Source organism: Camelus ferus, chromosome 3 (assembly GCF_009834535.1).
Source record: "Camelus ferus isolate YT-003-E chromosome 3, BCGSAC_Cfer_1.0, whole genome shotgun sequence".
NCBI classification, from domain to species: domain Eukaryota; kingdom Metazoa; phylum Chordata; class Mammalia; order Artiodactyla; family Camelidae; genus Camelus; species Camelus ferus.
In genome coordinates this window covers 74,499,594-74,515,724 of record NC_045698.1, presented here as the reverse complement: position 1 = coordinate 74,515,724, position 16,131 = coordinate 74,499,594, and the positions used below count along the sequence as shown (strand labels likewise).

Genomic DNA, 16,131 nt, shown 5'->3' with positions numbered 1-16,131 from the left:
GTTCTAGCAGTAGACACTTTCTTACTCCGTCTGCCTAAAGGGTAAGTGAAGGCTTGTAAATAATCAGGGATTTTACCAATCCTTTAGCATTCTTTTACATGTGTCATAGAGAAAGAAGAATTTGAAAGAGAGTCTGTTTCCCCTCTCTTGTTATAAAAGTGGGTGAAGAGTGCATCTTTCAAACTTCTTTAGACCAACTGGCATGGGCATGTATGCTATGGAGTAGCTCACTTTGTCTTGTTTTTTTTTTTTTCCCTGAATATGATGATAAAGCAGAAGCATTCAGACTTCTACCCATGTAACAGAAGTCCCACAAATCCTTTTGTTTGTATTTTGAGGCTTAGTGAAGGTAAACCTGTAGTATAGGTCTAGCCATCAGAATACATAACTATGAAATCGTTATTCTGAACATCTTTTCTGATATTTCAGTATATCTTCAAGTCAACTATAAAACTTCAAAGCAAAATCATATTTAAATTTGCTTAATTCAATACTATATGGTTCAATACGATATTGCTTATATTTTACAAAATTAGCACACATTTATTCTTAAAAAATACTTTTTAACTTGGTAAAAAATACTATACAGCATATGAACAAGGACCTGCATGTAGGCATACAGATAAAGATGCTTATATTTTCTACAACATAAACAAGCGGGGATTATAGTGAGGAAAAAAAAAAATCTGAGAATGAATAAACTCATACAACTTTCAGAACAAATGAAGAAGGAAGATGAAGTCCACCAAGACTCTAAAATTTAGGTTAAAATGTTAAGTAGATACATGGAAGATTTAAGAAAAGACCCAAATTGTAATTATTCAGGCAAAATCTACAAGACCTGAGATGAAAAATACACTGCATGGGATTAAAGGCAGATTAGATGCTGCAAAAGATAAGATTGGTAGAATTGTAGACATAACCACAGACCCTAACCAAAATGAAACAGAAAGCAAAACTAGACAAGGGGGAAAAAATGAACAGAGCATCAGTAGGCCGTGAGACAACCACAAGCAGCCTAATACACATGTAACTGGAGTCTCCAGAGGAGAGCAGAAATAGAGGGGGAGACAGAAAATACATGTGAAGAAATAATGGCTGAAAGGTTTCCAAATCTGATGAAAACTATAAATTCTCAGATATAAAAAGTTCAAAAAGCCACAAACATAAGGGAAAAAGAATGTGCAGCAAGATGCATCAAAATAAAATTGTTCAAAACCAATAATAAAAAGGAAATCCTGAAAGCTGCCAAAGGAACATAAAACATGCAGAGCAACGAGAAGATAAAGCAGATTTCTTCTTGACATGACACTAAGCCGACATCTTTAAAGATAACAGAAAAAAACCTGGCCAAACAGAATCCTATACCCAACAAAAATATATTTCAAAAACAAAGGTAAAATAAAAATTTTTCAGACATACAAAAGCTGAATTTACTACCTGCAGATTTACATTACAATAAATATCAAAGTAAGGCATTTAGGCAAAAGTAAAATGATACTAGATGGAATAAAGAATGCTAGAAAAGAAAACTAGATGGATAAATATGTGAGATGCTTTATTATTATTTTAAAGAGAATTGACTAAACAAAAACAAAAATGTTAACAATATAGTGTAAAGTTCAAAACATATACAAAGGTAAAATATATCAAACAATACCACAAATACAGGAAGACTGTTCTATTGTAAGGATCTCATAATATACATAAGGTGATAAAATATGACTTGAAGGTACACTATAGAAAATAAAGGTAAAATTAAAAAAAGAAAAGTTATTACTAATAAGACAGCAAAGAAGATAATGAGAATTTTAAGAAATGTTTTCAATTAATCCAAAGGCAGAAAAAAGGAAAAGTAGAACAAAGAACAGATGGAACAAAGAGGAAAAAAACTATAAGATGACAGCTTTAAACCTAACATTATCAAAAATCACAATTAAGATGTAGAGATTATCAAGATAAAAAAAGTAAAACTTAATTATATGCTGCTTACAAGAAACAGACTTCAAGAATAAAGTCTGAAGCATGTTAAACTAAAAGAATGAAAACAAGAGACACCATGTAAACACTAATCAAAGTATCTCATGTTAAAATCAGATAGAATAGATAATACAGCAAAGAAAAATACCAGGGATAATAAAGGTCACTTCATATGACAAAAGGGTCAAAGCATCAAGAATACAATCATGATGGCTTTTACACTCAATAACAGAGTTTCAAAATACATTAAGCAAAACTGACAGAACTATGAAAAGAAATAGACAAATCTACAATTACAGTGGGGAATTTCAATTGCCCTCTCTCAATAATCAACAGAACATGTAGACAGAAAATCAGTAAGAAGATAAAAATTTTTAGTAACATTAGTAACCAACTGGATCAAGCTAGGAATACACACCACTCCAACCAACAATAGCAGAATACATATTCTTACCAAGTGCACATGAAGCATTTACCATGAGAAACCATACTATGAACCATATAACATGTATATATAAATTTAAAAGGAATAAAGTCATATAAAGAACATTCTCAGACCAAATGAAATTAAATTATAAATCAAAAATAGAAAAAAATTCAATGCCAAAATGTTAGTAAACTAAGTACACTTCTAAATAATCTATGGATCAAAGGAAAAAACCTAAGAGGAAGTTATAAAGTATTTTGAATTGAAGGAAAATGAAGACATAAAACATACAAATTTATGGAATGTTGCTAAAACAGTACTTAGGGAAATTCACAGCACTAAATGCCTATATTAGAAAAGAAGATAGTTCTCAAATCAACGACCTGAGCTTCCACATTAAAAAAAAAAAAATAGAAAAGTTGATGCAAACTAAGCCTAAAGCAAGCAGAAAGAAGGAAAAAATAAAGATTAGAGCTTAAGTCAACTAAATAGAAAGCAGAAAAATATTTTTTAAAAAAGCCTAAAGCTGATCTTGAGGTTAATAAAATCAATATACCTCCAGCCAGAATGATTAGGAAAAAGAGACGACATAAAGGACCAATATCAAGAATGAAGAGGAAATCATCACCACAGATTCTACAAATATAAAAAGGTGAATAAGGGAATATTCTGAAAAACTTAGTATCAATAAATTAAACAGTTTAAATGAAATGCACAATTCCTTGAAAGATACAACCTACTAAAATTCAAACAAAAACAGATAAACTGAATAGCCCTATATAAACTAAAGAAATTTAATTCATAGTTTAAAAACCTCAGCAAAAAAGAAAAAATACAACAAGCAGACCTAGATGATTTCACAAGTGAATCCTACCAATATTTAAGAAATACTACTGAACACAAATTGAACACAAATATTTCTACAAAATTGAAGAGACGGTAATCATGAAGAGGACAGTATTATCCTTATAAAAAAATGAGACAAAGATGAAAGAAACAGAGACAAAGATAAATATTTATTAAAAAAAACCTAGCCAACCACATTGAACAACATAAAAAATAATAATACATCATAACCAAGAAGAATTTATCCTAAGAATGTGAAGTTGGTACAATATTTGAAACATGTGAAAATCAATCAAAAAAAATTACCATATCAAGCTAAAAGAAGAAAAAATACTCATTTCAATAGATATAGAAAAAGCATTTGACAAAACCCAACATCCATTCTTAATTTAAGCAGGAATAAAAAGGAACTTCTTCAACCTGATAATAAGAAAAATCTTTGAAAAACTATAGTTGACTGCATACTAATGATGAAAGCCTTTCCCCCTCAGATCAGGAACAAAGCAAACATGCTTGCTTTCTACTTCTATTCACTACTGTACTAGAGGTTATACCTAGGGCAACTAAGCAAGAAAAAGAAAATAAAAAAGAAAAGACATACAGATTGAAAAGGAAAAGTAAAACTGTCTTTGTTCATAGATAATACGATCCTGCAGGAGTTCTTTGGTAAAGTCATTTATTCTTCATAAAGATGATGTGATGGCAAATTTTTCCAACATTTACCACCATTATGTCAAAACTTCAGTTTGGATACAAGCTTTATAGTCACGAAATTGTTTTATGGCAAACCTAGCCATGTGAGTAACCAACTTAAAGTATTCAGAACTTAATGTGCAATAGGAAAGTAAAACCTGAGTATTTTGCATTCAAAAACTTGTTATTACATGCTATCAGGAAACTCTCTAAATTATTAACTTCAGCTTAAAAGGCTAAAATTATTTTGGTTGTTCTCAGTATACTTGTTATAAATAACAATCAACAGACTAATGTTCAAATTAGTCCAAGTCAAATTAAGACAAATAGTTATTCTCTCAGCACTGCATAGAGCAAAATGAGTTTGAAATTTAAGGTATATTACCAAAAAAAATTGACTAAAATGATGCTATATTCATATTACAAATGAACATTATGTTTTACATTAGACTGAACATAAGTCAGTGTTCCTTTGGATGTAAGTTCTAACATTCAAAAGTTAAAGCATTTTGTATAATCTATGCAGCAGGGGAGAGGAGTTTGGAACTTCAGTATTAGCCCAGGCTTCCTACTGATCTACTGCTACTGCTGAACCTCCAGTTGCAGTAACTGAGTCCTTGACTCCAAACCAAATCAAACCCTGAATGTAACCCTTACCTACTATAGGAACTATTACCAGATCCTATCTCTCCCAATGCCTTGTCTTCTCAAACTGGATGCTATATACCAGACTGGGGCTTTAAATAGCTTTATCAAAACCTCCTAATGTCTAAATTAATAACTCTGAATGCCAGAGCCACAGCTTCGGTATCCAGTGCCAGTGCCCCAGCAGCTAAGGCCCATTCCAGAAATGGCCTGGTCTGGCCTCTCCAGATGAACTAAGGTTCTGACATAGAGCCTGTAAATTCTGGAAGAATTTGCCATCACATCAGCCTTATAGAGAGTAAATGGGGCAGGAGGGTATAGCTCAAGTGGTAGAGTACATGCTTAGCATACACTAGGTCCTAGGTTCAATCTCCAGTACCTCGTCTAAAAATAAATAAATAAGTAAACCTAATTACCCCCCCCAAAATAATAAGAACAAAATCTTTTTAATTAAAAAAGAGTAAATAATTTTACAAACACAAATAAGACCCTACTTCTATGTTAAACATAGAAGCAGTCTGAAAATAGATACAAAGTTTTCAAAAATATGATTTTATACTTTTTCAAGTAAACATGTAAACATGAGTATATAGATATAGATAGTACTTTTGATTATAAAAGGGAACTTTATGTATGTCTCATGCATTTACCTTGTTACATAAAAACTTACTTTAAAAGTGTATACTCTATACATTATAAACTGACTTAATAGGAGTAATCAAATTCTTGAAAATAGGAAAATACTATCACTAATAACTTTGGAAAGAGTAACGTAAATGAACTCACATATGTTAAGTTCAGGAGACTCAGTCAAATGATATACTTCTGAAGATCAATTAAAACTATGGTATTCAGATTTTCTAGTGCCTTCCTACTATTAATTCAACACTAAGTGGTGTTTCGTCTATATCAAAAGTAATAAAGAACAATTATTACCTGTGAATAATCTCTGACAATATAAATATTAGGTAAAAGAACTATTTAAAACTTTATTATGATACCAGATTTAGATTTCTTTTTTTTAAACAAAAGTAAGCTATACCATTAAAAATAGGTACTAAAGACTTGGGAGCAATTATATATTCCTTTTTCTAACTATTCATTCTCCAACAGATATAGAGTTAGTGTGAAATACTAGGCATAGATGGATTACAATATAGTTGGATTAAGTCGTCACTTGCTCTGGGTAAATTTAAATATGGATATTTATAACATAGGAAACTAATTTGAGAATGCTAACCAAGTATTAGGTAATGAACTTTATAAAATGAACTACTTTGACAGATTGAGTAGTAATGCTCAGTGTACAAAACTATTTCTAAATTACTCTTGATGGTTTAGCAAGAAATCCCTTGCATAAATGCTAAATTTTGGAAAAGGGTAAGACTTGGATTTCCCGTTAGAATAGTAACCAGAAATGGGTAAGCTCCTTGAATGCCTAGGAAATACTGTTTGAATCTCAATAATTTAAAGATAGTAAGTGCTCAGTAAATATTTCTTGATTATATAAAGCATTCTTTAAAATAACAAAGGAATAAAAATTAGGTACATGAAGTTTGAAAATCTATGAAACAACATCGGAACTAACATCCAAGACCATCTGACTGTAAAGTCTATGAACTTTCCACTATTCCTTTTTTATCTTTTCTTCACTTAAATAACTTACACAATTGAATTACAAAAACATTTTAAAAGCTGTGTTTGCATTAAAAAGACATCATAATCTCAAAATATAGGTTGAGGTACCAAGAAAATAAGTAAAAATAAACTGAACAAACATTAATTCATCTTCCCTAAAACAGCAATAGAAACACGGCAAGAAGCAGAAACGTGAAGTGAATGTGGGAGGGGTGGAGACAAGGAGAAAGGAAGACACAAAGGGAATAAATGTTCAAGGGAATATTAGAAGAAGGGAGAGCAAGGGAGAGAAGGAAGGAGAGGAAGGAAGCAAGGAGGAGTGAGAGGAGGATGAGGGGAAGGGAGACAGAAAGGGAGGAAGTAAGGATGGAGGGGGAATGTTCATCTAAATCAGTACCTCTCCTAGTTTACTGGGAATAACAACAAAAACACAGTATTTTCATTGTGCAAGGTATATCCAAATGTAGGAGCTGTTTATTTCAATAACCTCAACAAAATAACAACATAATATACAAGTAAAAGACAAAGAGAAAATACATTAATAAAAGAGAAACAGAAGTTGAAGAATTTTTTTAAAGCATTGCAAATAAATCTTATATTTAACCAGGAAGAACAGAAAAAAATTTTTAATTTAAAAATCTAAATATGAAGATTAGTCACAACTAAAGACTATAACCATAAATCTCTGGTTATAACAGTGTTTCTCGTCCCATTTACTTGCAAAGCTAATTATGAAAATTTTAGGACAATATAGACTTATTAATTAGTCTATTTTGTCTTATTTTAATATTTTTAAATCTGAATTGGTCTAAGAATCATTCCACCACTTACAAAGGTAACTTTCAAATGATAAGAATAAAAAATCACTAAAATAAACATTTTTCATAAATTGCCATACCTTTAGCTACAGCTTCTTTATATTTCTCTTTGGCAGAATTCATTTCTTTTATTAATTGTCTATAGCTGGTTTTTAATTTCTCTAATTCTGTCTTTGTAACCTGTCCAAAAAAAGAAAAACAAAAAAAGTTTTTTTAATGCCTTTAAATTTCCATCAGTCAAGAACTTAACTTCCAAAGCACTGACTAATACATATTTTACTGCTTATAGGTCAGAGTTGCTCTTCAATATACAATTTACAAACAATAATTAAAATTAGCTTAGAAATTGGTGATAAATTCAACAGCATATGAAAAAGGGAAAAATACTTCTTAAAAAGAAGAGCAAGTCAAGAAATAGTGCCATCATTTTCTAAAATTTAAAGACCAATAATTCATTGCTGCATACAGAAATATTTTCTCTAAAATATGCTAATTTTAAAATAAAATTAAAATACTTAATTATACAGAATAACTCTGAGTTGTCACAATTCACCAGCTCTAACATAATTTTTTTTTTTTACATTGTAACATCTGTGAAAAGAAGATGCATCTAATGATCATTGCTGACCCGGCAGCAATCATGAGAGTGGTCACTCCATGCACGTATGAGCTTAGTTATTATCTACAGTAAGGCTAGACAAACCCAAGTCCTTGACTCTTGTCAAAAAGCCATAAATAGCATTTGAGGAAAAAATCAGAGTCCGAGATATCCGAAAAACTTCTAATAAGCCTTCTAAGAAAAGTAAGAAATGAGCAGCATTAAAAACTTGCTAAAGGGGCATAAGCAATTTGGAAAATGCCAGAACCCACTTTAAACAAATTGTGCATCACCAATGTTCTTGACACATGAAGGATGGCACTGTGTAAATAAACAAAATATCAACAACTATGATTTAGATATAAATAAATTCAAATGATTCCCTTTTAAAAGATACTTCACTGGTTAATGTTTTGTTTTTAATGGACTTTACATTTTAGAGCAGTTTTTGTATCACAGCAAAATTGATCACAAAGTACAGAGATTTCCCATTTATCTTTTATCCCTATACATGCACAGCCTCCCCCACTATTAACATTCCCCTACAACAGTGGTACATTTGTTACAACTAATAAAACTACAACACATCACTGCCACACAAGTACATAATTTATATTAAGTTCCACTCTTGGTGTTGTACATTTTATGGGTTTGAACAAACATATAATGACATGTATCCATCATTATAGCAGCACACAGTCATTTTTCACTGTCAAAAAATCCTCTCTACTCCATCTATTCGTTCTTCTCTCCCCACTAAACCCTGAGAACAAATAATCTTTTTACTGTCTCCATAGTTGTGACTTTTCTGGAGTATCATATAATTAGAATCATACAGATTTTTCAGGGTGTCATCTTTCACTTAGTAATACACATTTAAAGTTCCTCCATGTCTTTCTGTGGCTTGGTAGCTCATTTCCTTTGAGAGCCGAATAATATTTCTTTGTCTGGATGCACCACACGGTTTATTTATCCATTAATTTAATAAAGGACCATTTGGTTGCTTCCAAGTTTTCACAATTATGAAGAAAGCTGCTATAAACAACTGTGTGAGCTTCAGTGTGGACATATGTTTTCAGCTCCTTTGGGAAAATACCAAGGAGCTCAATTGCAGGGTCCTATGGTCAGAGTATTTTTAGTTTTGTAAGAAACAGTGAAACTGTCTTCCAAAGTGGTTGGATTATTTTGCATTCCCATCAGCAATGAATAAGTGTTCCTGTTGCTCCACATCCTCACCAGCTTTAGTGTTGGTGTTCTGGATTTGGAGCATTCTAACAGATGTGTAGTGTATCTCACTGTTGCTTTGATTTGCATTTCTGATGATAAAAGAAGCAACTTTTCATGCGCTTATTTGCCATCTGTGTATCTTTGGTGAGATGTCTGTTTTTCAATCAGGTTGTTTGTTTTCTTAGTGGACTTTTAAGAGTTCTTTGTATATTTTAGGTAACAGTCCTTTATCAGATGTGTCTTTGCAATTATCTTCTGCCAGTCTATGGCTTATCTTCTCATTCTTTTGACACTGTATTATGTAGTTTCTTTTTGTTTTGTTTTGTTTTGTTTTTTGTTTGTTTTTTGGAGGGGAACATGTGTGTGTGTGTGTGTGTGTGTGTGTGTGTGTGTGTGTGTGTGTGTGTGTGTGTGTGTGTGTGTGTTTGCTTGGAGCAGGCAAGAAATATGGACACTTACGTCTGGGTAACTAGTCATCACAATTACTGCTCTGGTCTCATGGGATTGAACATTTTCCCACTTTATATAATTTTTAACTGTTGTATCCCATTGACATCTGTTGTTGAAACCTGTCTGAGAATTTTGCCAATCTGGTTCATTTTATCTTGCATATCAGGCTGCTTTCAGTTTGTTATTTCTTTTAAATTTATGAAATCATTATAGTTCCATACTTGCTTATAGAGGACCCCATAGTGTGCTTGAGACCCTTTTGAGTTTCATTTCCAATGCTCTTACTTTCCCTTAAATTTGTATTAAAGATGCAACATCCTTTGAGATTGGAGTCACTTTGTACTTTAAGTCCAGTATAAGTAAAATTTCTCTTGATGAAAATTCATGTTGTTCCTTTGCTGTTTGTGACATGTGCCACACATGTTTCTGTGGAGTTACAATTTTTTAAAAAAAGAAAGAAAGGAAAACAGAGCAGAAGTTTTCAACTTTGATGAATTCCATCTTATCAATTATTTCTTTCATGGATGTATCTGAAAAGTCATCTCCATACCCAAAGTTATTTAGGTTCTCTCCTATTTATCTTCCAAGAGTTTAATATTTTATGTTTTATATTTACATCTATAATCCATTTTGAATTAATTTTTGTGAATGGTGTAAGATCTGTGTCTAGATTCATTTTTTGCAAGCGGCTATCCGTTGTTCCAGCACCATTTGTTGAAAATATTAACTTTTCTCCCCCATACTGACCTTGCCCCTTTGTCAAAGATCAGGTAGTTATATTTATGTGGATCTACTTCGGACCCTCTGTTCTGTTCTACTGGTCTTTTGTTTATTTGTCTATTGTCTTTCCCAAATACCAAACTATCTTGATTACTCTGTCTTTATAGTAATTCTCAAAGTTAGGTAGTGTTGGTCCTCCAGTTTTGTTCTTCTCCTTTATTATTCTGTTAGCCATTCTGGGTCTTTTGCTTCTCCTTACAAACTTCAGAATCAGTTTGGCAATATACACAAAATAACTTGCTGAGATTTTTATTGGGATTGTGTTGAATCTATACTGCAAATTGGGAATAACTGATATCTTGACAATATTGGGTTTTCTCATATCCATGAACATAATACATCTCTACAATTATTTCCTTGATTTCTCTCATTAGAATTCTGTCATTTTCCTCCTGTAGATCTTGTACAGTCATGTCATCTGTACACAAAGATGTCTTTATTTCTTCATTCCCAATCTGTATGCATTTTCTTTTTCTTGTTACATTAGCTAAGATTTCCAGTTTTATGTTAACAAGCAGTGGTGAGACGGGACATCCTTGTCTTGCTCCTGATGTTAGTGGAAAGTTACAAGTTTCTCACAATTAAGTATGATATTAGCTGTAAGATTTTTGTAGATATCCTTTATCAAGTTGAGGAAGTTCCCCTTTATTCCTGGTTTACCATGAGTTTTCATCATGAATTGGTGTTGGATTTTTGTCAAATGATTTTTCTGCACCTATTCGTATGCTCACGTGACTTTTTTCTTTTAGTCTGTTGATGTCATGGATTCCATTAACTTATTTTCAAATCTTGAAACAGCCTTTCAAATCTGAAATAAATCCCACTTGGTCTAGGTATATAATTCTTTTTCTACACTGTTGGATTTTATTTCCAAATAGTCTATTAAGAATTTTTGCATCTATGTTCATGAGATAGATACATTGGTCTGTAGTTTTCTTTTCTTCTAATGTCTTTGCTTTTGTTAGGTAATGCTGGCCTCACAGAATGGAGTAGGAAGTTTCCCTCTGTTTCTTTTTCTGAAATAGTTTGTAGAGAACTGGTATCATTTCTTCCTTAAATGTCTGATAGAATTTGCCAGTGAAGCCATGTGAGCCTAAAGGCATCAGAGCCTGGTGCTTTCTGTTTTGGAAGGTCATCAGTTATCGATTCAATTACTTTAACAGATGCATGCCTATTCAGATTATGTTTCTTCTTCTGTGAGTTTCAGCAGATTGCGTCCTTGAAGGAATTGGCCCATTTCTCCTAAATTATCAAATTTGTATGCATAGAGGTGTTAATACTATTCCTTCATTATCCTTTTACTTTTTTTTAATGTTTACTAAGCAAGTATTTTTATTTTGGGGAGGTAATTAGGTTTACTTACTTATTCGTTTATATTTCAATGGAGTTACTGGGGATTGAACTCCAGACCTCATGCATGCAAGGCATGTGCTCTACCACTGAGCTATACCCTCCCCCACCTTCATTATTCTTTTAATATCCATAGGATATGTAGTAATGTCTCCTATTTCACTTCTGATATTAGTAATTGTACATGCACTATTTTTTTGATCCATTCTGACAAAACCTGTCTTTTAATTGGTTTAAGACCAATAACTTTCAAAGTAATTATTGATATACTTGTATTAATATCTACTATATTTGTTATTGTTTCCTATTTGTTACCCTTACTATTTGTTCCTATTTTTGTCTTCCACTCTTTTTCTGTCTTTATGGCTTTAAACTGAGTATTTTATATGATTCTATTTTCTGTCATTTCTTAGCATACCAGCTATACTTCTTTTTTTCCTTTTTTTTTTTTTTTTTTTTTTAGTGGCTTCTCTAGAGTTTGCAAATCATGACAAGAGCATGCCATTTTTCTCCTATATTCACCATAAGAACCTCATAGGGATCGGGAGGTAAAACTTACAAAAGTATAAAAGCCTCTCAAAGATTGGGTCCTCCTGAAGTTTTTAAGTGTCAGAGTTGTTCACACTGAACCTCCAGAATTTGTCAATTATAATTCAGGTTTTTCTATAGCCAGTACTGGTTCCCGAGCTGCTGTGAAAAGTTGTGATTCTCTGTATTTGCTTGTCGGTCTCTCCACTTTGGGGGCAGCATTTGATCTATGACCTACCTTCTCTAATGGATCCAAGAAGAGTTGTTCATCTTTAGGTTTGTTCAGCTTTTTACTTGTTGTTAGGATGGAGTGACAACTTCCAAACTTCTTACATGCTGGACTGAAAATTGGAAGTCTTAACTTTTGAATTTGCTAAAGAACCAATTCACTGTTCTGCAAATTGGCAAATTAATGTCAAAAAGCAAGCATTTATCCTGCCTTTCCTGTATGAACTATACTTCAAGGTAGTCAAAAAGCTGACACAGGAAACATTTTTATTGAAAGATTCTAGCTAACAACTGCATTAGGAATGACAGATGTAAAATGTTGCCATTTTATAGCCTCCATTGAACAAATGGATCTAAGCAATGAACAATTGTTTCTAAAACTATCAGTTGAAAGGCTGAAAAGAAACTCTTTTACTAGGTTGATTAGGCTGGCAACATTGAAACCTATTAGTCAAGTTTAACACCACAAAAAGATAAATAAGCAGACATTATATACCTCTCTCCTGATATGAAATAATAATAAGTCTATACCAGCAACCGTGATGTATCCTTACCCAAAATAAACAGTCAGAATCTTATCAAGCCTCTAGATCTAACTCCCAGTTTACAGGAAAACTGAAGGATCGAGGTATATGTGAAATTGTATCACATGATGCTAACAGCAAACTCCAAAGTGAAGGAAATTCAGTTCTATAGAATAAATTATACAGTTCTGTCATGATTCAAAATGAGCCAACTATAAAAAAAAAATTTAACAATCATTTGAGCCCAGTCAGGATAATTAAAAATACTAAGGAACTATTGTTATTTTAAGGTGGGTTAATGATAATAGTTATGTTTTCTTTTTTTAAAAGAGGACTTTTTTTAGCAATACATACGAAAATATCTATGGGTAAAATAATAACTGGAATTTTCTTAAAAATTATCCACTGTAAAAGAAAAGTAGGTAAGAGTACAGATTTTTTTTTTAATTGAATATTTGGATGGATAGGTCAATGAGATTTCATTTTACTATTCTCTCTTCTTCTGTACATTGGCAAATTTTCATAATAAAAACCATTGCAAAAAATTATCCAGAAAAGACAGACTCTGAATGTAAAGAAAATTTAGAAATATCCCAACTAATTTATTTTGCCTATATTTTCTTTTTTATTATATACATAGTATTACATGATACAAATTAATATTTTTAAAAGCTTAAAAGAGCTATTTCAGCAAGTAAAAAATAAAAACTCTAAGTGATAAAAAAGTATTGTATCATAGTTTAATTGACAGCATTTTTTCTTTCATGGGAGTATGTAAAATAACAGTTTATCTTAAAATCAATAATGTTTTATATTCAATAAAAATATACTGATATCTATTTGTTGTTAGGAAATGATGACTAAACAATCTTTTAAAGTCAAACAAGAGAAAGTACTTCATTGAATTTAAAAATCAAATTAAAGAAAGAATTCCAGCATGGAAAGACAAACCTTTATCATCTCTGCTTCTATCTGCTGATGAACACCTATATAACTCTTCTTCACCTGCTGCTTGTCTTTGATCATCATGGTGAGCCTGTGTAAAGGTCCAGAATTTAGGTCCTCTGCATGTGTCTTCATTATTCTACTAAGTTGTTCTGTCTGCTGAATCATAAGTAGCCAAGACTTTTTAAAAGAAATAAGAAATAAAATTAGCACTTGTATTAGAGGTTTCCATTTAGCTGTGCTTTAAGTGTTCAGGAACTTTAATTAGTTTTATACAAATTATAACATTAAGATAAAAATGTCAGGTTTCTGGCAACTGTGTAATGAGCTAAATGATTAGTTCATATTTAACATCTTCAAATTCAAGTGCAAAGGCTTTAAAAGTCAGTAATCAGAAACAATGCAGAATACTAGGACAGGGATTAAGGGACCCTTTGAGGATCCACACTTGCAGTCTTCATTTTATCACTTCTTGTTTGTTTTTCAACACACTGATATATGGCTTCTGCCCACACCATGACCTGAGTGAGGTCAGCACTTCCTAATGATCAAATACAACAGAAATTTACTCATCTTGATTTTTTCAAATGAAATATAGTTGATTTATTATAGTTGTGTTAGTTTCTCATGTACAGCAAAGTGATTCAGTTATATAAACATTCTTTTTCGTATTCTTTTCCATTATGGTTTATTACATGATACTGAATATAGTTTCCTGTACTACACCTTGGGACCTTGTTGTTTATCTCCATCTTCATTTTTATGTTTCTCTGAGGCATCTGATCTTACTGACTCACTTCTCCCTGAAACTCTTTTTTGGTTTTTATGGCTTTTTATCTTCCAACAAACCAACCTGCCTTCCACCCTTCCTAAAAATTCTTTCTCAATCTTTGTACCTGCTCTGCTGCTTATGTCTTAAATACATGTATTCTCTATATTTCTATCTTTTCTCTTTTCTTAATAATATCTTTTCTTAATAAATATCATTAGTTCTCTATGGTTTTTGTAGAAAAACATTTTGCCACCATAGCAGACACACATAATGGTGGGTTTGGGACAAGTGGGCATATGGATACTGCTAGATGGACAAGTCGTTTGTCACTTGACTTCCTAGCTTATAAATACTCGAAAAAAAAAAAAAAAAAGTAACAGAGGTTACTTTCAGGTCTCCAAAATTCTATTCAGAAATAATTACTGGAGATTTATCACAGCCAGAAAGGATCCATGCCAAAGACATAAAAAATACACAACATATGGTTTCAGATATTTTACAAGAACAAATTTTCTATACTATTACTTTTGACGTATGAGTGAACAGAATTAATTGTTTCTATTAATATTCTAAAATAATATTAAATCAAAATTTAACAGGTATCTAAATTAAAAGCATAGCCTAAAGGAAGCAAATTCTTAGTCACAGAACTCACCAGTCTAATTTAGTAATTTTATTTTAGTGTCCTGATACACCACAATATGTTTTTTAAAAAAGTAATCTTTGAGGACATTTGTTTAAGGGAAAATGTCATTTTTAGTTGCAAAATGCAATTATGAAAATGAAATAAGATAGGTGGGTTATGAACTCATTATATTTACTTTCAAAATCAAAAACCTAAGATGCTCTTGATACCACAAAGCTATTTAAAACTGGCATACTCGCATTAAAACACAAAGTTTAACAAAGATGAAAACAACAAAAAACTATACAAATGTGGATTAAAAACATCAACTAAATGGCCCTAGAACTCTTGTAGCTTTGCTTTTTTTATTTTATATTTTCACTCTAAAAAAATACAATGTTAAGAAAACATTCTATAACGTGGAGAATGTTAAGGCTACCCCGAAAAAAAAATTTTTGAAGTGAGAAGAATAAGTTTCTTTCTCAAAAAACAAATATTCTGTACCTTCAAAAAATAAATATTCTCTAAGTGCTTTGTAGCAATAATTTTTTATGATTCTGTATAGGAGTCCTTGCAGACTAGGAAGAAGCCATCATAGAAGCTAACATTAAAGATCACACAACTAGATCAGGTTGCCCTCCACCTCTCAGGAGGGCACATATCCTGCCTAATAGCCCTGCTCACTGTAGTCACTGTGGGAAGTCAAAACCTCCCAAGGTATATATAACCACCCCAACTGGCAACCCTGTATCACTCTCAATATCTCCTAATCAGACCAAGGACACTGTCTATAAAATCCTGTACTGTCAGGAACTGATGCTCTATGATTAGAAACCTCCTTATATTTCTTATCAGGACTTTCCATTTATAGCCCAGTTTTAACAAAAACCTGGCTTGAGCCCACTCCCAACATCCTAATACTGCTAATAAACATAATCTCTCTTCCTAAAAAATGTCAGCTCTTCTAAAGCTTGTCATCCTCCCACATGTGCAATTCATCAGAAAGTCTTTCTGTTCTATAAAAATGTACTGTTCTTTTGATAAAATGGTATATAAG

The 16,131-nt window shown here is 31.9% G+C and overlaps 1 protein-coding gene across 9 annotated transcripts in view; it reads right to left on the bottom strand.

The window, feature by feature from the left end:
• Positions 1 to 16,131, bottom strand: part of FER (FER tyrosine kinase) — a 367,832-nt gene that overhangs the window by 295,099 nt on the left and 56,602 nt on the right. For all 9 annotated transcript variants that reach the window (XR_004318629.1, XM_032476468.1, XM_032476472.1 and 6 more), the window contains 2 exons: positions 13,684 to 13,857; positions 7,128 to 7,227 (listed from right to left, as the gene is read on the bottom strand). Coding sequence is in view for 8 of the 9 variants with exons in the window: in XM_032476468.1 (XP_032332359.1) it covers positions 7,128 to 7,227; positions 13,684 to 13,857 (274 nt within the window). In the remaining variant the exon portion in view is untranslated. The remainder of the gene's footprint in view (positions 1 to 7,127; positions 7,228 to 13,683; positions 13,858 to 16,131) is intronic.